This window comes from Chiloscyllium plagiosum, chromosome 21, assembly GCF_004010195.1.
Source record: "Chiloscyllium plagiosum isolate BGI_BamShark_2017 chromosome 21, ASM401019v2, whole genome shotgun sequence".
Classification (NCBI taxonomy): domain Eukaryota; kingdom Metazoa; phylum Chordata; class Chondrichthyes; order Orectolobiformes; family Hemiscylliidae; genus Chiloscyllium; species Chiloscyllium plagiosum.
The window spans coordinates 19,618,338-19,641,108 of NC_057730.1; the positions used below are offsets into that span (position 1 = coordinate 19,618,338).

At 40.9% G+C, this 22,771-nt stretch overlaps 1 protein-coding gene across 1 annotated transcript in view; it reads left to right on the forward strand.

The window, feature by feature from the left end:
• LOC122560592 (ubiquitin carboxyl-terminal hydrolase 42-like) overlaps positions 1-22,771 on the forward strand; it is a 72,121-nt gene that overhangs the window by 38,944 nt on the left and 10,406 nt on the right. Inside the window, exons 11-15 of the mRNA XM_043711377.1 lie at positions 322-1,089; positions 8,802-8,893; positions 14,918-16,333; positions 17,438-17,766; positions 21,408-21,554. Coding sequence (XP_043567312.1) covers positions 322-1,089; positions 8,802-8,893; positions 14,918-16,333; positions 17,438-17,766; positions 21,408-21,554 — 2,752 coding nt within the window. The remainder of the gene's footprint in view (positions 1-321; positions 1,090-8,801; positions 8,894-14,917; positions 16,334-17,437; positions 17,767-21,407; positions 21,555-22,771) is intronic.

Here is a 22,771-nt window from a genome sequence, read left to right on the forward strand (position 1 = left end):
GTAACTCTTCTGTTCTTTCTTTGTGTGACCAATTTTGGAATTACTAAAATAATCTGAGTCGGTAAAGTAGAATCTTTTATTTAAATCAGAAGTACATTTAAATGACCTGGTACTGAAATTGTGGGCTGATTTCCATTTCTGTTTTGTTGTATACAAGGATTAAAAAGTAAAACACGTTTGCTGTATTGCCCATGAGCAGTCTGTACTTAAATTTATATATTTAGTGAAGGTTAATATCAAATTTGCAAGTAGCTCTGTCAATATGAACTTCTGAAATATTGTAAAACACTTTCGTATTCAATTTTTGTTCCTGCATTGCAGAACTCAAACCACTTAGCAAATGGAAACTGTTCTCAAAAGGAAGTTCCTGGCAGTGCAGTACCCAGCACAAGTGGAATCAGGACCATTTCTACTTCCCCTGGACCCTCTCAGAATCGGTCATTGCCCAGACCAAGTGTGATACCTGAATCTTCCAAAAGGCAAAAACTTTCCTTCAGTATACAGCCTTCCAAGCAAGGAACAAGACAAGCTCCGACTCAGACCAACCTGCATTCTAGTCCATTGGAGAATTTATACAAAACTCCTTCCAGTGTTTCCCATGCTAATGTGTCTCCATCTACCTCAGGAACTTCAGCCACCGGATCTCCGCCCTCTGCTCCAACTGCTTTAGCCATTGTAGCTGCTCAGCCAGTTGCATCCAACACTGCCTCTTCTCACTTAATGGTCAATGGTCAGTCCAAAGGATCTTCCAGTTCTTTGGTCCCTTATAATGAGGAATCTTCAGAGGACTCTGATGAGGAACCTAAGAGCTTGATAAAAGAAAATGGTTATGTGAAAGCTATAAATGGTACACTTAATGGAACTAGACACTGTGCACATCTCAAAGTAAACTCTTCATCTATAGCCACTAGTCACAGTTGCCATTCTGAGAATCTGCCTGAGAGAGTTATAAGTAAAACTGATGTGCACAGGGAAGTGGGCGATCGTGACAAGAATCATCAGATCTGCGAATCCACTGTTTCTCAGCTGCAGTCCCTGACTTGTTCTGCAAATGGATTATCTACTACAAAGGAATCATCTGCAGATAAAGTAAGTAGTCTGAAGAGTTAGATTTATTTATTTATACCTGTTCCTTCTAACCCTTTTGAGACAGTTGCTATTCATTTGTCTCCTCTTACTGACTGTATAGTTTCATGTAAATGTCTGGAATTTAAAAGATTCCCACTGATTGCACATTCAACAACTGGATGATGATTATATCCACTTTCCTGAGAAGTCCAGTTTGTGGTTCTTTTTTTAAGAACTTAAAGTAAAAGGATCCGATAAAGCATGTTTATTCAGTAGATCATATTCAGGAATATTATGTTCTGTTGTTGTAGTTATTATGTTTGTTTGTAACCATCTTAAAACGAGCATATTGTGGGGGACATGGAATGTACTATATAAGTATTGTACAAGAGCCTGGGTGCAAGATACACCAGGAGGTACAAAAGATGTGTAGGAAAGGCAAAGTTACAGTGATCATAGGGGATTTTAATATGCAGATGGACTGGAAAAATCTGGTCAGAAGTGGATTACAAGGAAAAGGAATTGAGCTATAGGGAGAGGCTGAACAGGCTGAGGCTGTTTTCCTTGGAATGTCAGAGGCTGAGGGGTGATCTTATAAAGGTTTACAAAATTTGAGGGGCAGGGATAGGGTAAATAGACAAAGTCTTTTCCCTGGGGTCGGGGAATCCAGCACTAGAGGGCATAGGTTTAGGGTGAGAGGGGAAAGGTATAAAAAAGACCTAAGGGGCAACTTTTTCACGCAGAGGGTGGTATGTGTATGGAATGAGCTGGCAGAGGAAATGGTGGAAGCTGGTACAATTGCAACATTTAAGAGGCATTTGGATGGGTATATGAATAGGAAGGGTTTAGAGATATATGGACCGGGTGCTGGCAGGTAGGACTAGATTGGGTTGGGATATCTGGTCGGCATGGACAGCTTGGACCGAAGGGTCTGTTTCCATGCTGTGCGTCTCTATGACTCTATGAAAGGAATTTGTGGAATGTCTACTTTATGTGAGCAGGTGAAGGTCTGGCAGATGGAATACAATGTTAATAGATGTGAAGTCATCCATTTGGCAGGTGTATCAATAAAAAGGATTATTACGTGAATGGTAAAATGTTGCAGCATGCTGCTCTGCAGAGGGACCTGGGTGTCCTTGTGAATGCATCATATGGTCTGCAGGTATAATTCTGCAGGATTCCTGAAGAAGGGCTTATGCCCGAAACGTCAATTCTCCTGTCCCCTGGATGCTGCCTGACCTGCTGCGCTTTTCCAGCAACACATTTTCAGCTGCAGGTATAATAGGTAATTAGGAAGGCAGAGGGAATTTTGCCATTCATTGCTAGAAGGATTGAGTTTAAAAGCAGGGAGGTTACGTTGAAGCTGTATAGGGTGCTGGTGAGGCCACGCCAGGACTACTGTGTACAGTTTTGGTCTCCTTACTTGAGGAAGGATGTACTGGCACTGGAGGGGGTGCAGAGGAGGTTCATTAGGTTGTTCCGGAATTGAGGGGGTTGATTTATGAGGAGAGACAGAGTGGACTGGGACTATATTTGTTAGAATTTAGAAGAATGAGGGGGGATCTTATAGAAACGTATAAAATTACGAAGGGCATAGATAAAATAGACGTAGAGAGGATGTTTCCACTAGCAGGTGAAACTAGGACAAGAGGGCATAGCGTCAAAATTAGGAAGAGCAGATTTAGGACTAAATTGAGACAGAACTTCTTCACCCAGAGGGTTGTGAATCTATGGAATTCCCTGCCCAGTGAAGTAGTTCAGTAAATGTTTTTAAAGCTAAGATTGTTTAAAAAAAAACTATGAAGGAATTAAGGGTAACTGTGAGAGGGCAGGCGACTGACTGTGTGGAGTTTGCACGTTCTCCCCGTGTCTGCGTGGGTTTCCTCCGGGTGCTCCGGTTTCCTCCCACAGTCCAAAGATGTGCAGGTCAGGTGAATTGACCATGCTAAATTGCCCATAGTGTTAGGTAAGGGGTAAATGTAGGGGTATGGGTGGGTTGCGCTTCGGGGGGGAGGTGTGGACTTGTTGGGCCGAAGGGCCTGTTTCCACACTGTAAGTAATCTAATCTAATCTAAAGTAAGTGGAGCTGAGACCACAAAAAGATCAGCCATGATCTTATTGAATGGCAGAGCAGGCTCGAAGGGCCAGATGGCCTATTCCTGCTCCTAGTTCATATGTTATGTTTACTCAATTAGATTTTTGCCAGAAGATGGCAGCACACACATATTTTGGAGTCATTCTATTTAGTTTTTCTGGACAATATAGCTATGCAAAATGTACCAACACTGAGGCTTTAACTGCCAGAAGTTTAAACTATGTATAAGTAAAAGCATGTTACAGTCTAGAAAATACAAAGAATTTGATCATATGAGTCAAAAGTGCGACTAATTTTATTTAAAATCCTTCCAAACACAATAAATTACATCCTTTCAATGCAACTTAATTTTCAGTTTTCATCACTATCTTACATTTGTTGGGTACCAATTTCTTTTGTAGCTTTTACAACATATATAGTTGCTGCAGATGTTTCTGCATTGTTTTAGTATTTCCATATTGTATCATGAAATGAAAAGATGCTGAATTTTAAGCTTATGTTCTCAAGACTTAACTAGCAAGAAGAAAACTTTACCAGAAAATGCAGTTTCACAGGAGCATGTACTTTAAATGGTTTATTCAACAAAGTAGGCAACTATCAGTTTTATTTGAAGTGAAGTATCGCATTTTGAATTAATGTTCGGTCAATAATTGTATGACTAATAGATGGGAAACTGTATGACAAATTTTTAAATTACTTGTAGCATTGTGCTGTAACCATTTTTTTGTTAATCTGTTATGTACCCTTGAGTTTATTGCTTTACTCTAGTAGTCTATAAAGGGGTTCTTTGGCATCCCTCATTCTGGGTTTTTCATACCAGGTAGGCCAGATCATATTCAGTATGTGAGCCTTCCATGGAAGCTTTAATTTAGAAGGGGAAAAAGAAATCATATTTGTTTTTCGTAGAGAGAAATCATAATGTGCTCATTGAATGAGAGGATAAGGAAGTGAAATCAACAAATGCTAGAGATCACAGCAGGTCAGGCAGCATCCATAAAGAGTCCTGATGAAGGGCTCCGGCCCGAAACATCGATTTTCCTGCTCCTTGGATGCTGCCTAACCTGCTGTGCTTTTCCAGCACTCAACTCTGATCTGCAGACCTTACTGTCTCCATGAAGAGAGAGCAAGCTAACTTTTTTGAGGTTAGATGACTTCATCAGAGCTGAAGTGAGAAGTATGGAGGGAACAGCATTGATGCTGTAGTTTGAGGGAGGGGGAGGTGATCTGGGAGTAGTGGGTGTAGGGTGCTGGTGGAGAAAAGATGTTGATAGTTAAGATTAAGTGATGAGAATGTGAGAATGGCAGAACAATGGGGTGTCTCCTGCCATACTTGAAAAGACAAGACAGTCCCATTGGTTTGGGGGGAGAGGATATGATAAGAGAAAGGGAAGAATTGGATGTTGATTCACAGTTCGAAGATGTTGAATTTAGTACGATATTAAGTCCAGAAGGCTGTAAAGTACCTAGTCTGAAGATGAGATGATGTTCCTTTAGTTTGCACTGTGATTCACTAGAACACTGCAGCATGCCTAGGACAGCCATGTGAGCAGGATGCTGTGTTAAAATGAACGGCCACGGGAAGGTCAGGCTCTTGCTTGCGCACAGACTGGGCGTGTTCTGCAAAGTGATTGTCCAGTCTGTGTTTGGTTTCTCCAATGTAGAAATATTGGGTGCGATGAATACAGTACACAAGATTGGAGGAGGTAGAGGTGAAATGCCGCTTCACCTGGAAAGATTGTGTTTAAGCCCTTGGATGGTGAGCAGAGAGGAGATGAAGGGGCAGGTGTTGCACATTCTGTGGTTACATGGGGAGGTGGGTGGTGTTGGTGGTTGTGGATTGGGTTGATGCTGCCAGACCTGCCAAGATTTTCCAGCAACTTCTATTTTTGCTTCTATTTTGCAGCATCTACAGTTCTTTATGTAGTAAAAACAAACACGTTCCTGGAGGGAATAATCCTATAAAATGTAAGCAGGGGGTTCTGCTGGAGTTGTCTGAAATGGTGGAGAATAATCCTTTGAATGCGGAGGCAGGTGGGATAAATAGTGAGGACAAGGGAGCCCTATCACGCTGTTTAGTGATAGGAAGGGGCAAGGGTGGAAGCACAGGTGATAGGTCACATGCGGTCGAGGGCCCTTTCAAAGGAGAAGGAATGTGTTTTTTTTTCGCTAAATAAAACCTGAAAATACTGCAGATGTTGCAAATCAGAAGCAAAAACAGAAGTTGCTGGAAAAGCTAAGCAGATCTGGCAGTATCGGTGAAGAGAAAGCAGTTAACATTTTGGGTCTGGTGACCCTTCCTCAGAACTGATGGTAGCTAAACAAAATTTCGGTTTATATGCAGAAGATAGAGTGCAGGGCAGGAGGTAATGAGTAAATAATGGGTGGGGATGGAGCCTAAAATGAGAGAAGAGCAGTTGAATAAACAAAGGAGTAGACAACTATCTGTCTAGGAGGGTGAATAGCTATTAATAGAGAATGTTAGTGGCTAAGAATAGGTAGTGTGTAATGGCAGATTGTGATAACAAAGCTTGGTGTGTGGGATAGGGAGCTAGGACATGGAAGATTTCAGGCCCTAAAATTATTGAACTCTGTCTTGAGTCTGGAGGGCAGCAGGTCCCCAAGCGGAAAATGAGGTGTTCTTTCAGTTTCCGCTGAGCTTTGTCGGAACACTGCAGCAAGTCTGATGTTGGCCAGAGAACAGGGTGGTGTGTTAGTGTGAAGCATCTGGAAGCTCGGGGACTTTTTTTATAGCCAGAACCAGTCACACGGTCTATGCTTTGTTTCCCCAAAGTATAGGAGACCACATGGTGAGCAGCAAATGCAATTGACAAGATTGATTGTGTGAAGTGCAGGTAAAGTTCTGCTTCACCTAGAAGGTATGTTTGGGCCCTTGGATACTGAGGAAGGAGGAGGTAAATGGGCAGGTGTTACACTTTTGGTAGCTGAAGGGGAAGATGCTATGGGGAATGTATTGGGAATGAAGGAAGAGTGGATAAGGGTGTCCCAGAGGGAACAGTCTCTGCAGAAGGCAAACAAGGAAGGGTAATATGTGGGTAGAATTTGGAAGCAAAATCAATTAACTTTTCCAAATCCAGTCCAGAGCAGGAGCAGCATCTCTGATATCATTGATATATCGGAGAAAGAGTTTTGGGTGAGGGCCCAATATAGGACAGGAACAAGGAATGTTCCATGTACCCCACGAAGAGGCAGGCATAACTGCAGCCCATGTGGGTAGCGTGGCCACCCCTCTGACCTGAAGAAAATGAGAGGAGTTAAAAGCGACATTGTGGTGAAGATGAGTTTGACCAAGTGGAGGAGGAGGGTGGTGGTGGGTGGGGACAATTCATGCCTTTGCAGGAAGAAGCAGAGTGCCCTGAGATAATTCTCGTGAGGGATGGAAGTATAGGGGGATTACAGGCAGCTGGAGCCTGCAACCAGTGTCTCGTCAACAGTTCTCAATGAACAGATCGAGTGCAAGTAAAAGGCCAGAGAAAGGGGTCCAAGTGGAGGGAGAGTGTTGGAGTTGGGTAAAGGAGTCTGTGGGATGGGGAGAGGACTATTGTCTAAAGAAATGGGCATGCAGGCAAAGAAGACGGAAAAGAAGAGTTCGATGTCATGTCGTTCCCGGAGTTCATTAAGGTGCGGATGCAGAGGGATAAAGCTGAGACTTTTGCTGAGTATGGAATATTCAGCATCGGAGAGTAGAAGGTTAGGAGGGATGTGAATACCAAACAGAGAGAGTGGTGGAGGAGGGGATGGAGTCAGAGGGAAGGGGTGGAGAGGAAGGTACTGAAGGGCCATGGGATCTGAGTTGTTGCATCTTGTGGGCCTTGATGCCTGAAAGGAAAAGGAAAAGTTTTTTTGTTAGCACAGCAAATGAGCTGGAGGATGGAACTGCAAAGCCCTGCAGCCCTGAGCCAGCATGATGCGATGCTGTTGGAGAGAAAGGGCGAGAGTGTAAATGTGACGCTGCATTGCACTGTGTGGATCTTGGGATGTGGCGAAAGCAGCTGTCTGTGGAACGTTGAATGTTTCTCTTTAACAACAGAAAATGAGAGAAATATTTTTATACAGTTACAGTTATAGAAATAGCCTGAGTTTATGGCTGTGGCAACAACTTTTTAAATTTATTCATGGGATGTGAGTATTGCTATCTTAAATCAGCATTTATTGCCCATCCCTCATTAAAAGTCAGCCACATTGTTGTGGTTCTGGAGTCACGTGTAAGCAGAACCAGGTAAGGAAGGCAGGATGTCCTTTTAGGAAAGGATGTGAGTGAACCCAGTGGGCTTTTACAATAATCAACAGCGATTGACATGGTTGTCATGAGGCTCAAGTATTTATTCCAGATATTTTATTGAATTTAAATTCCACCACCTGCTGTGGTAATTTTGAATCCATGTGCCCAAAACATTAATCTCAGGTTCTAGATTACCAGTCCAGTAACATTATCACAATGCCACTGCCTTCCACTATCAGCAGTCAAATTCTGAGTAAATGGAGGGTAAATGATAGTTTCCATGTTTTAATTGATTTACGTTTTGTGTAACAATGTTGCCTCCTACCAAGTATAATGATTTCCATTATTTTCTTATTTAGAAAATTAATAGTAGGAGTAGGTATAGGCAATTTTGCTCTGAGCCTGCTCGAACATTTCTGTATCACTACTGATCTTTTACCTCCACTCAATTTCCTTTGTATTAAAACAGCTAACAAATTTAGTCAATGTGTTCTGTTCACTCACATCCTTTCCTAAAGGACATCCTGCCTTCCTTACCTGGTTCTGCTTACGTGTGACTCCAGAACCACAGCAATGTGGCTGACTTTTAATTGAAGGATGGGCAATAAATGCTGATTTAAGATAGCAATACTCACATCCCATGAATAAATTTAAAAAGTTGTTGCCACAACGATAAACTCAGGTTATTTCTATAACTGTAACCGTATAAAAAATTTATCTCATTCTCTGTTGTCAAAGCATCCATGATCCTCAGGTAGAATTTGCAGCATTTATTTCAGTCCCAAATGGTTGATCTCTCATTCTGAAACACAATCTCTAGTAGCCTACATCAAACATCAACTCTGAGTTTTACATGTTCCAATGATATGATCAGTCATTCTCCCTAATTCTGGTTTTAGAATGACTAGAGAACCATAATTTCTCATTTAAACTCCAATGGTATTGTAATAAACATACCAAATGGTTGCTGTGTTCTGAGCTATGTATGAGTAATGTTAGTGAACCCAGTGGACTTTTACAATAATCAACAGCGATTGACATGGTTGTCATGAGGCTCAAGTATATATTCCAGGTATTTTATTGAATTTAAATTCATTTAATTAGTTATAAGTAGCTTGCATATGCAAGCTTGGTTCGATCTATATTTCCATGACATGAAGTGATCTTTCCCTTTTTAGTTTACCTCTGCCAAGATACACTAACTGGAATGGCCCAAGCATGAATGCCTTGGGAGGTGTCATTCCTGATTCTAACATTGTACTTTCTCTTTCTAATCACTTTGCATTAGTAAATTTCTGCCATGCACATAAAAAGCAGATTATATTCTGGTATAATTATTGATCCTTTAATACTGTTTAGATTCATTTAATAATTGTTTCTACTATCTTATCAACCCAGATTAGCACTGTTCCTCTAATTCCAAACACGGAAAAGATAACACAGATCTCTACAAGCAGTATAAAGCAGGAGAATGCTTCAGAAGAAGTCAGGTAAGTTCAGTGGCGCTAAATTGCAGTATTATAAGAACTACTGGAGTCATATTGAAAAGTAGATTTATAAACTTAGCTCGTAAAGATTAGCTTTTGATGAATATCATCATTTCGGTGAGGTGGGGTGGAGGAGGAGGGGGGAGCAGTCAGGTGGGAGTGAGACAGAGAGGAAGAGGGCCCCATATTTAAGGAAGGATGTACTGGTCTTGTAGGGGATTCAGAGCAGCTTCATAAAAATGATCCTGGGGATGAAGGGCTTGTTATATGAGTTGTTGAGGACCCTTGGTCTGAACGCAATGGATCTCATTGAAACTTACAAAATACTGAGAAATCTCCATATGTGGACATGTAGATGTTTAAACTAGTAAGAAAGATTAGTATCTGAGGGCACAGACTCAGAGCAAAGGAACAATCCTTTAGAACTGAGATGAGGAATCTCTGCAACTAGTGGGTGGTGAACCTGTGGAACTCATTTACGCACAAAGCTGTTGTGGTCAATTATTAAGTGTATTTACAACAGAGATACTTGATTAGTAAAATTAAAGATTATGGGGAGAAGGCAGGAGAATGTCCTTGAGAAACCTAGCAGTCATGATCGAATGTCAGAACAAGACTCAACGGGCCACATGGCCTCATTCTGCTCCTGTATTTCATGACCTAATTGCTGAGAGATTACAGAACTCTGGAATGCAGAAGTTTCTGGATGTCCTAGTGTATGAATTTCAAAAGGGAAGAAATCTCCAGGACCTGATCGTTTGTATCCCAGGACATTGTGGGAAATTAGGGAGGAAATTGTGAGCTTGCTTCCAGAAATATTTATCTCATGTGTAACTATGGGGTAAGGTGCCTGATGGCTGGAAAGTGGCTAATCTTTTGCCTTTGTTTCAGAAGGGATGTAAAAAGAAGCCTGGGAACAATAGACTTGTGAGTCAGACTTCAGTGGTGGATAATTTGTTGGAGTTGATTGTGAAAGATAGGATTTACATGCATTTGGAGGGGCAAGGAATGATTAAGGATAGTCAACATGGTTTTGTGCAAGTGAAATTGTGTCTCTCAAATTTGATTAAGTTTTTGAGGAAGTAACCAAGAAGGTTCAGAGACATGGCTGTGGAGGGACAGGAATGGTTTTTGCAGATTCTGGGATTTAGATGTTTCAGCTAGAACAGAGAAGATGGTAGAAGAGGCGGGGTGTGGCATTGTTAGTCAAGGGTGGTATTACAGCAGCTGAGAGTATGTTTGAGGACTCATCCGCTAACGTAGTTTGGGCTCAGGTTAGAAACCGGAAAGGAGAGGTCACCCTGTTGGGAGTTTTCAATAGGCCTCCAAATTGTTCTAGGGATGTAGAGGAAAGGATAGCAAAGATGATCCTCAATAGGAGCGAGAGAGACAGGGTAGTTATTATGGGGGACTTTAACTTCCCCAATATTGACTGGAATTACTATAGTTCATGCAGTTTAGATGGATCAGTTTTTGTTCAATATGTGCAGGAGGGTTTTCTGACACCATTTGTAGACAGCAACAAGCAGCGATGCCATATTGGATTTGGTACTGGAGAATTAACCCGGCCAGGTTTTAGATTTGGAGATAGGTGACCATAATTTGGTTATGTTTACAATAGCAGGGAAAGAGATGTAACTGGGGGTAAGGCAATTATGATGTGATTGATTAGGCAAGATTTAGGATACATAGGATGATGAAGGAAACTGGAGGGGATGAACGCTCTTGAAATGTGGATCTTATTCAAGGAACAGCTACTACGAGTCCTTGATAAGTATATATCTATCAGGCAGGGAGGAAGTTGTCAAGAGAGGAAGCCATAGTTTACTAAAGAAGTTGAACTCTTGTCAAGAGGAGAAAGAAGGCTTATGTGATGAGGCGTGAAAGCTCAGTTAAGAGGGCTTGAGAGTTGTAAGTTAGCCAGTAAAGATCTGAAGAGAGGGTTAAGAAGAGCCAGGAAGGGACATGAGAGGTTGTTGGCGATTAGGATCAAGGAAAACCCTAAGGCCTTCTATAGGTATATCAGGAAAAAAAGAATGACGAGAATAAGATTAGGGCCAATCAAAGATAGTAGTGGGAAGTTGTGTGTGAAATCTGAGGACATAGGAGAAGTGCTTAATGAATACTTTTAGTCAGTATTCACATTGGAAATGGGCAGTGTTAGTGAGAATACAGAGATCCAGGCTACAAGATTAGATGGGATTGAGGTTGACAAAGAGGAGGTTTTAGCAATTTTGGAAGATTTGAAAATAGATAAGACCCCTCGGCCGGATGGGATTTATCCTCTGATTCTCTGGGAAGCCAAGGAGGAGATTGCAAAGCCTTTGGCTTCGATCTTTATGTCATCATTGTCAACAGGAGTAGTGCCAGAAGACTGGAGGACCTCAAATGTCATTCCCTTGATTAAGAAGGGAAGTCTGGACAACCCTGGTAATTATAGGCCAGTGAAACTTACTTCAGTTGTGAATAAGATATTGGCAAAGGTTGTAAGAGATAGCATTTATAATCATCTGGAAAGGAATAATTTGATTAGGGGTAGTCATCATGGTTTTGTGAAGGGTAGGTCATGCCTGACTAACCTTATTGAGTTCTTCGAGAAGGTGACAAAACAGGTGGATGAAGGTAATGCAATTGATGTAGTGTATATGGACTTCAGTAAGGCGTTTGATCAAGTTCCACACAGTAGGCTATTGCACAAAGTAAGGAGTTACGGGATTGAAGGTGATTTCGTGGTTTGGATCACAAATTGGCTAGCTGAAAGAAGACAGAGGGTGGTGGTTGATGGGAAATGTTTATCCTGGAGCTCAGTTGCCAGTGGTATGCCGCAAGGATCTGTTTTGGGGCCACTGTTTATAGTCATTTTTATAAATGACCTAGAGGTGGGCATAAAATAATGGATTAGTAAATTTGCAGATAACACTACAATAGGCAGAGTTGTGGATAGTGCCGAAGGATGTTGTGGGTTACAGAGGGACTTAGGTAAGATGCAGAGCTGGGCTGAGAAGTGACAAGTGGAGTTTAAAGTGGAGTTTAATGTGGAAAAGTGTGAGATAGTTCATTTTGGAAGAAGTAACAGGAATGCAAAATACTGGGCTAATGGTAAAATTCTTGGCAGTGTAGGTGAACAGAGAGATCTCGGTGTTCAGGTGCATAAATCCCTGAAAGTTGCCACCCAGGTTGATAGGGTTGTTCAGAAGGCATATGGTGTGTTGGCATTTATTGGTAGGGGGATTGAGGTTTGGAGCCACGAGGTCATGTTTCAGTTCTACAAGACAGTGGTAAGGCCGCACTTGGAGTAATGCGTGCAGTTATGGTCACTGAATTCTAGGATGTGGAAGCTTTGGAAAGGACTCAGAGGAAATTTACTAGGGTGTTGCCTGGTATGAAAGGAAGGTCTTACGAGGAAAGGCTGAGGGAACTGAGGGTGTTTCGCTGGAGAGGAGGAGGTTGCGAGGTGACTTAATCGAGACACAAGATAATCAGAGGGCGAGATAGGGTGGACAGTGAGAGCTTTTTTCCTTGGATGGTGATGGCTAACACGAGGGGACATAGCTGTAAATTGAGGGGTAATAGATTTAGGACCGATATTAGGGGTAGTTTCTTAACTCAGAGTAGTAGGGATGTGGAACGGCCTGCCTGCGACAGTAGTAGACTTGCCTACGTTAAGGGCATTTAAATGAGCATTGGACATATATATGGATAATTATGGAACAGTGTAGGTTCGATGGGCATCAGATTAATTTCACAGGTCGGAGCAACGTCGAGGGCCAAAGGGCCTGTACTGCGCTGTAATGTTCTATGTTGATTAATGCAGAGCAGTGGACATGGTTTACATGGACTTCAGTAAAGCCTTTGTCAAGGTTCTGCATAGTAGACTAATTAGTAAAGTTAGATCCACATGGGGTTCAGGGTGCATTTGTCAACTGAATACAAAATTGGTTCAATGGAAGGAGACAGGGGGGCAGGTTGTTTTTCGTACTGGACTCCAGCCACCTGAGTGTTCCGCAGGGATCGGTATTGCGTCCACTTTTGTTTTGGATGTGAATATAGAAAAGTATGGTTAGTATGTTTGCATTGACATTAAAATTGGTGGTATAGTGGACTGTGAAGAAGGTTGTCTAAGATTATAAAGAGATCTGTTGGGGCAGTGGACTGAGGAGTGGCAAATGGGGTTTAATTTGGATAAATGCAAGCTATTGCATTTTGGTAATACAAACAAGGACAGGACTTCAATTAATGGTAGGATTTCAAGTACATAATTCTTTGAAGTTTGTGTCACATGTAGACAGGGTGGTTAAGAAGGCATTTAGCACATTTGCCTTCGTCACGCAGACTTTTGAATATAGGATTTGGGAAATGATATTAAGGTTGTACAAGACATTGATGAGGCCTCTTCGTGAGTACTATGTGCAGTTCTGGTTGCCCTGTTGCTTGGAGGATGTTATTAAGCTGAAGAGGATTCAGAAAATATTTACTGGGATGTTGCTAGGCATGGAGGGTTTGATTTATAAGGAGAGGCTAGGACTTTTTCCACTGGAGCATAGAAGGTTCGAGAGTGACCATACAGAGGTTTATAAAATGGTGAGGGGCACAGGTAAGGAGAATGGCAGGTGTGTATTCCTTGGATTGGAGGAATCAAGATTTGGGTGGGGCAGGGGGGCATATTTTTATGGTGCGAGGAGAAAGATTTAGAAAGAACCTGAGGGGCAACTGTTTTTTACATAGAGGGTGGCTCGTGTGTGAATGAACTTCCAGAAGTAGTTGTGGGTACAGTTACAATGTCTAAAAGACATGTTAATCAGTGTATGAATAAGAAATATTTGGAGGGATATGGGCCAAGCACAGGCATGTGGCACTAGTTTAGTTTGGGATTATAGCATGGACTGGTTGGACTGAAGGATCTGTTACTGTACTATATGACTCTTAAGTTATTCATCAGTTATACCAGCTATTGTTGAGCCCATATCTCTAGAGTACTGTGTAAAATGTTGGTCTCCTTATTTAAGGAAGAATGTAAACGTATTGAAAGCAATTTGGAGAAAGTTTACTAGACTAATACACAAAATGGATGGATTGCCTTATGAAGAAAACTCCACTTTGGTTTGTATCTGCTGGAGTTTAGAAGTGTGCGGTGACTTGATTGAAAAGTATGCAATCCTAAGGAGTCTTGACAGATTGGATTAGGTTTTAAAAAAAATTAAAACTAGGTCTCAATCTCAAAATAAAGGGTCATCCATTTAAAATGTGAAATTGTTTTTCTAACATTGCGCTGTAAGTCTTTGGAGTTCTCTTCCTGAAAAGTCAATGGAAGAGAGAGACTTAGAATATTTTTAAGGCAGAAGTAGGTAGGTTCTTGATAAGCAAGAGGTTGAAAGGTTATCTAGGTGGTTGGGAATGTGGAATAATCAGATAATGCATGTATTTCGTGAACGGAAGAGCAGGCTTGAGGGAGTGAGTGGCTTACTCCTGCTCTGCATTTATATGTTGAAACATTTATGGTTTGATGGTCCCTTTTGGGAATAACCATGTTCTTAACATTTTCAGTATTATTGTCAGACCAATCTGGTTGATGTGACCATTGCACAAAATAGTTTAATGTAAATAGGTTCTTGCATGCAAGATTTCATCAGTACAAACAAATTTCATTTAATTGTTGAATAAAGGCAAAATATTGCAGATGCCGGAAATCTAAAATAAACAGCGCTGGAGAAATGCAGCAGGTCTGGCAACATGTCTAGAAAGAGAAACAGTTATTGTTTCAAATCCAATATGACACTTCTTCAGAACTGAAGAGTCATAATAGACTTGAAATGTTAACTCAGTTTTTCTCTCCACAGATGCAGCCAGGCTTGCTGAATTTCTCCAGCATTCTGTTTCATTGAACTGTTGATTGAGAAATTGGGTGGTCCACGACAGTCTATTGGCCAAAGAGTGGTGATTAATATCATGCCTGCATTTATTCAACTTTGTCTTCATGTGTTTGAGAAGTTTTTTTTAAGTAATCAATATATTTTTTTTCTGTTTCAGGGCAAATCAAAACAAATTGCTAATGTCTTCTAAAGCCAGTTCTGCAATAAATCATAGTGGGGGTGGTGGTGATGCAGACACAGTACATACATACATGGCTGACAAGCAAGCAAATCCACTGGTCTCTCCACTAAAAGAAGCCACTGATGGGCCATCCACATCATCCACAGTCAATCCTATTAAAAGCAACAGTGAACTTCAGAAAAATATCGCTGAATGTTGTCATGTTAACAGTAGTTCCCATGACCAAAGTCCTGTCCACAAAGTACAAGCAATTCCAGAAATTACTGAAACCCAAGAAAAATTAAGGCCTAATCAGGTCAAAGAGGAGATGCAGACTGGTGACCATAAGACCAATATTCATGGTTTTGAAAATAAGCAATCAAGTCAAGATCTAGGCAATAAGGTGCCAGAATTGCAAAATCACAGTAATAACCCTCAATCTAATAACAACCAGGAAAGTATTTTGGAAAATGAAAGTCAATCTTGTAAGGAACACTCCTACAGGGGGAGGACTAATCAGGATGATTCTACAGGAAGAGATCATTGCAACAAAAAACCTCAGTCTGATAGGGTAACAAATAACGAAGTCAAGAACTGGGTAATTGAGGAAAGTCGTCAACCTGTCAACAAAAATCAATATCACGAAAACGAACCAAGTCAAGACATACAGCAGAAACCAGAGCAGCAACCAACTAATTTTGTGGAATCTCCCATTGGGGAACATTTGAATGAAAATAAGAACAGCATTTCAGAACAGGATAATACTTACAAAGACGTCTGTCTTCTGTCACCAAGGAAAAATATAGCTGGTCCAGAGGAAATGCAGGTTCAGCTGAAAGAAAACTCAACTTTCGTCGATGTAAAATCTCAATGTAGAGAAAGGACTGGTGCAGAAAAGAATAGAACTTTACAAAAGGATAGTTATAAGGGTGAGTCTAATTATAGACACAGATCTAGGGAACACAAAGATAGAAGAATGCACCAAAATGCAAGGGAGTTTGAAAAATCAGCAAGTTGCAATTACAGGAATTGTTCCCACAAGCAAGATTATTATCAAGACAGTCGCATTGATAAATATAGAAGAAATAATGAGTGTCCAGCTGATAGGCAAAACTACAGTAATTCAAAGACAAGCTCATTACTAGCTTATTATCCTTATCAAGATAGGTTTTACAGAGAGAAATATAATTCTGGCTCAAATGGAAGGACTTGGAGCAGTCAATTTGAATATAATGGACTGGAACACAAATATGAGCATAAAAGGAAACGTAATAATAGTGTGAATGATGAAGGTGATCCTGAAAGGAAATGTAAAAAACTGCATCGATCATCTGAGGAGAGGAGAATGAAAAAGCATAAAAAATCAAAGAAAAAAAAGACATCAAAAGACAAACACAGAAGTAGAGACCACAGGTATGATTCGAAGCTTGTTGTTGTAGCTTTTGTATTCATCACCACCTACATCAGTATAAAACGGTTTTAAATGTTTCAGAAACTTCCTGTGGCTACACTTCTACATTCTTCACAGATTATTTTGAAGTCATTTTAATTTTTATTTATTTATTACCTATAATCAAGTTTGCTTGCACAGGTCTGTATTTGTGACATGGCTGGTGGAAGGTTAGAACCTCTAGGAGCCTCTGCAGTACCAGGGCTTTGCTGCATTTTTGCAAGACACACTGTTGATTCTGTCCATCTGTAAATTGGCTGAGAATAAGGTGATCTCATTAATGCTCATCCTCAAGATTGTTCATCTTGGCCAATACTAGAATACAGAGAAACCTCGATTATCCAAGTTTCGGATTATCTGGCAAGATTGCAATGTCCCGATGCTCAGCTAAACGATGTTACCTGGCATTCAATTATCCAGAATTCGATTAACCGAACAAAATACTGCCTACCCATGTCCTTTGGAAAATTGAAATTCCTCTGTATCTTGAATATCTTAAGTTCTGTGGATTTAGTGATAGAAATAATTGGGACTAGAGCCATTTTCTTTCTCTCCAGTCCAATATTGGCATCAAGCTGCCATGATATTGGTCGACTTTAGGGTGAAGCTCCTTTGGCTTTCTCCACACAATTTGTGTAAACTCCAAGATAGATAAAGGAATCCTAAACTACTAATGTGATTTTCATTTGCCAGATCGCATGAGACTCCCATTGCTCTGAGTGAGTACCAGCAAGGATAAGACATCTGTTTGCATTTAATTATTGTTGGAGATTTGTGACTGTAGTAGCAGGCCACTTTTGAAACTTCCTTTTGAAGTATTATAATTAAGTATTTAAAATGAAATCAATTGTGAGAAATTTGCGATAATAGCATGTAATTCAGAACAAGTGACTTTTGCAAATCTGAGGTTTTGATTTTAAATGTGTCATTAGCAGCAGCAACACTGCCAAAAATTTGAAAAATGGCCTTTTCTTCCTCAGTAAACTTTAAGTAGACAGTGCAAAGTTTTTCTTTTGTATTTTCTGCAATTTTGCCATTCACTGATTTATAAAATCTGCATTTTCAAGGCAACAACCTTTTGGTGCATCTGAGGCAAGCTGTGACATTGATGAAAGAAAGCACAGGAAGAAGAAGAAGAAGAAAAAAAAGAAACGGCATCACAGTGATAAAGACAGCCATTTTCAGAAAGAGCATTATCATTCCAGGAAACATCATAGCATGAAATCACCTCATGCCAGTAACAAATGGGAAAGGTTCTGTGAGTCAACTCGAGGTACCTATTCTGAAGATAAGATGATCCATAGAAATAAACAAACCGGTGGGGATCAAATTCCACAGAAAGAAAAATTGCCACATTTGGACACTAAGCTAAATGGCTCCCATGTCCACAGCAAAGGTAGGATGCAGTGAAGAGTTATGATCAGTTTTGGTAAAATGTGGCATTGGTCTTAATTCTGAAAATAGAGTTCATGCTAGTTTGATTTTGTATGATCTCAATATTGGACATTTCATTCACACCAAAGCGCGCTCAATGGATAAAATTTCAATTAACATATTTAATTCCATTTTAAATATAACTCTATTGTACTTCAGTCATAATGTAAATATCTTAAGATTAGCCTTATGCAACAATATTAATATTTGCAGTTAATCTCCATTTTTTCAGCGTACATCGACTTAGTTATGCATCTAAAGAACTACTTGTCATCATTGATGTACACCTGTGGCAGAGAAGCCTTTTGGCTTCATTCATGAAAATAATACACTTGATGGATGCATTTGTTTATAAACCTCATGGAGTAATATGAAAATAAGCAGGAAGCACAACTTTGTCTTATGTTCACAAATTGTGCCAAAGCTCTTGACACTGTCCAGCATATTGCTCTATGGAAGACACTTACACACTTTGCATCCAAACTTATGTTACTAATAAGAGAGCTATACAGAAATGGTTGTGATATGAGTTAGTGATAGGCATACAAACCAATTCCAGTTTGAGAAGGGATTCATATAGGAGTTTCTGCCATCACCCATGCTGTTTAGTATGGGAGAGAAGGTAAAGACAATGGTGCAAGAAGACTTACCATAGAGATGCATCAGTCTCCTAAGAGGTTTTAGAATGTGAAATCTCAGGTATGTAGTTGACAACACACATCAACAGAATAGAGAGAGAGCTCGGGACTATGACAAGCATAGTCAAAAGACACAGTGAGTCTTTTGAATGAATGTAAATGAGGTAAACGACCAGTATTATGCTTCTAGATGGCAATGGAAAAGTCAAGATTATAAGTGGTGAGAGACAGTTAGCAAATTATTTATTTATTTATTTATTTATGTGTTCATTAGATGAGAAAGTCACTGGCTAGGCCAATATTTATTGCCCATCCCTAATTGTCCAGAGGGCAGTTAAGAGTCCATCACATTGCTGTGAATCTGGAGTCACATGTAAGCCAGACCAAGTAAGGATGGCAGTTTCCTTCTTGTTTTAAAAAATTCTCAAGGTCAGGTTCGTAGGAGAGTAGTCTGACACAGAACAAACGACCAAGAGGCGAGTCTGCTAGAATATGGGCATTTTATTCCCCGCAGCGTCGCCACAACGGGTCTGGCTTATACTCACTCTACATGTTACCGGAACTGGGAGCCGTCAGTTCTCGTAGAGCGGTTGCCAACAACCCACGCTCGGCGGTTAAACGTAACCCCGGAGCAGACTCACCGAACTGGAGACTTTTCCAGCTGATATACTCTTTTCCAGATATAAACATTCATGTGAACAGCAGAGCAAGGCTAAAAAACACATTCCATTCTGGTTACATACAGATAAGAAGATTCACACGGGGAGGTGTGTAATAAGATTCACACGGGACACCATATTCCACTGCTTGGCCCAATACATGTGTTACATTATGATTCACACATGTATTGGGACATAATTTTTAACCGTTTCACCACATTCCACTGCTTGGAATTTTACACCACACTTCTCCAAAGGACATTAGTGAATAAGATTGGTGTTTCCAACAATCGACAGTGGGATTCATGGTCACCGTTAGATGCTTCATTCCAGATTTTTGAATTCAAATTCCACCATCTGCCATGACAGGATTCGAACCCAGGTCCCCAGAATATTACCTCGGTCTCTGGATTAACAGTCCAGTGATACGACCACTAGGCCACCACCTCAAGTGATTGATAATGAACAACAAATTTGGTCAAGAATTAAATTCTGGTTGATTAGTTAGGACAATAAGCATAACCAGTGACTTTAGTAGATTCTGGAAGTTCATAAGCATGACACTGAAGAAACGTCTAGTCAGCTGACCACTATGGAGTGTTGCATTACATAATTCCAAGAGTTGGGACTCTGAAGAAAGTGGATGAGAGAACATTATTAGCTTTTGAAATGTGTGTGACAAAGGATGCTCAGAATCAACTGGGTGGACAAAGACACAAATAAATGGGTTAGATCAAATGTAGAAGCTCAATAATTAAAAGAGGTGGTAAGTGCAGTTAGAGAAAGGTTGTGAAGTACAGACACTAGAGACGGAGACCCTACAACCTTATACCAGCAAAGATTGAAGAAGAAGCCAAGTGTAAAAACAGAAGACAGGAGAAAAATCAGCTGGATGGAAAACATTGAAATGTGAACTGAGGGAGGCCTGAAGGAAACCAAAGAAGTGAGAGAATGCCAATCGCCTCACTAAGCCTATGGTTAAACCAAACAAAATTACTCTTCGGAGACCTTATTTCTGCCATTAGAGATACAAAAACAATATAGCAAACAGATTAACCAAATTTTTTTAAATGATCCTTGATTAGTGCTCCATCTGGTGTTGTAAGAACTTGAACTGTTTGAAATTTGCACTAAATTCTGTTTGCTTAATGTAAATTCCAAAACCACTGTTGGAAACAGTGGGATACCAGTAACAGACCAGTACTTGTTATTCTCTCCCTTATCATAGTGCAGGATACGCAAGTAATACACTTTGTGGCGTATTTGAGGCAGGCTCACAAAGTTTTTCAGAGGAGCTAGGGTAAGAGAGGACAGAATATCAAATAAAAAAAGGCAGGGCGGCACAGTGGCTAGCACTGCTGCCTCACAGTGCTGGGAACCAGGGTTCAATTCCAGCCTATGGCGACTGTCTGTGTGGAGTTTGCACATTCTCCCTGTATCTGCGTGGGTTTCCTCCCACAGTCCAAAGATGTGCAGGTTAGGTGAATTGGCCATTCTAAATTGCCCATAGTGTTAGGTGCTGGGATAAATGTAGGGGAATGGGTCTGGGTGGGTTGCTCTTCAGAGGGTCGGTGTGGACTTGTTGAGCCAAAGGGCCTGTTTCCATACTGTAGGGAATCTAATCTATTCATAAGCAAATACTACAGCTTGCCAGTGCCCCAACTAAAGCTGCATTTGTGAACCAATATCAAACAGTTTAGTCAGGTAGAAAGACATTTGTGCACACACTGGACTAGATTTCCTGGATGCGTCAGCAGTATTGGCTGCATTAAATAACTCTAGAAAGCAATTATAGTAAGTAATCCATATTTTCAGAATAAGTAACTACGTGAAACTATATTGAATAAATTTTATTTGTAATGTTTTTAAGCTGAGATGAAAATAGCCAGCCAGCCCGTCTCTGATGAAGAAAAATAGACTGGGCCTAATTGGATTCATTTCCTAGGTCATGTTCAGGAGACTGTTAGTAATCAACTTAAGATTGTATTTCAGAATGTATTAATAGTAAAGCTGGTTTCATTTGTAGCTTAAAGTAAAACCTATACCAATATCAAATTAGTTTCATGTCTACCTGGTGTTCTATGCATCTTATTGAAACAGTTGATTATCTACAGCCTGCCTCAAATAAAGAACATCAGTTTCAAATTATTTGTCATCATTATTTTTAAAAAATTAACTTATTACAGGATGTTGTTTGTAAAGCCAATGGAACTGTTTGATTATTGTACTAAATTGTTTCACTTATCATATATTTAAATCCTGGATGCTACTTTCTCTAATGATTCCTTATTGCTGTTTAATTTCAGAGGAATTGTTGAATGAGCATAATGGAAGCTTAAATAGACATCTTTTGGACTATGTTGGATCAGGATCTCTTTCTGACTGGTCCAAGCAGAGGTTGGAAAATGGAAGTGATTCACATAAACCCTATTCAAAATTCGATAAAGAACACTGTAAGTCTATTGTTATGTTAACATTTGACATGAGTGTTCCTCAGTATTTTTGCTTCCCTATCAGTCCTTAGCTGAGAGGTTAGAATTGTTAAGTCTGCACATGAGAAGTTCAACACTTCTTAAGGTGATCTGCTGAACCATACCAGCGTTAGTAAGAGAAGCAACCTATTCTTGTTAATTGAAACAAAGCAAAATACTGCAGATGCTAGTAAAACTCAGCGGTGTGGCAGCATCTGTGGAGAGTGAGTGAGTTAACCATTCAGTCTGACATGACACCCCTTCAGAACTGAATCTCTGGGCAGTTTGTTAAAAATGCGATATTTGCATTGCTAGAATTTGTTACTCATGTCCCTTAACCAAAGGAAAAGTGAGGGCTGCAAGTGCTGGAGATCAGAGCGGAAAATGTGTTGCTGGAAAGACGCAGCAGGTCAGGCAGCATCCAAGGAGCAGGAGAATTGACGTTTTGGGCATGAGCCCTTCTTCAGGAATGAGGAAAGTGTGTCCAGCAGGCTAAGATAAAAGGTAGGGAGGAGGGACTCCCACTTCCTCCAAACCAAAGGAATAGGCCCCAGCTATGCCTGCCTTTTCGTAGGATATGTGGAACAGTCCATCTTCCGCAGCTACACTGGCACCACCCCCACCTTTTCCTCCGCTACATCGATGACTGTATCGGCGCTGCCTCGTGCTCGCACGAGGAGGTTGAACAGTTCATCCACTTTACCAACACCTTCCACCCCGACCTCAAATTCACCTGGACCGTCTCAGACTCCTCCCTCCCCTTCCTAGATCTTTCCATTTCTATCTCGGGCGACCGAATCAACATGGACATTTACTACAAACCGACCGACTCCCACAGCTACCTAGACTACACCTCCTCTCGCCCTGCCCCCTGTAAAAACGCCATCCCATATTCCCAATTCCTTCGTCTCCGCTGCATCTGCTCCCAGGAGGACCGGTTCCAATACCGTACAACCAGATGGCCTCCTTCTTCAAAGACCGCAATTTCCCCCCCGACGTGATCGATGATGCCCTCCACCGCATCTCCTCCACTTCCCGCTCCTCCGCCCTTGAGCCCCGCCCCTCCAACGCCACCAGGACAGAACACCACTGGTCCTCACCTACCACCCCACCAACCTCCATATACAGCGTATCATCTGCCGTCATTTCCACCACCTCCAAACGGACCCCACCACCAGGGATATATTTCCCTCCCCTCC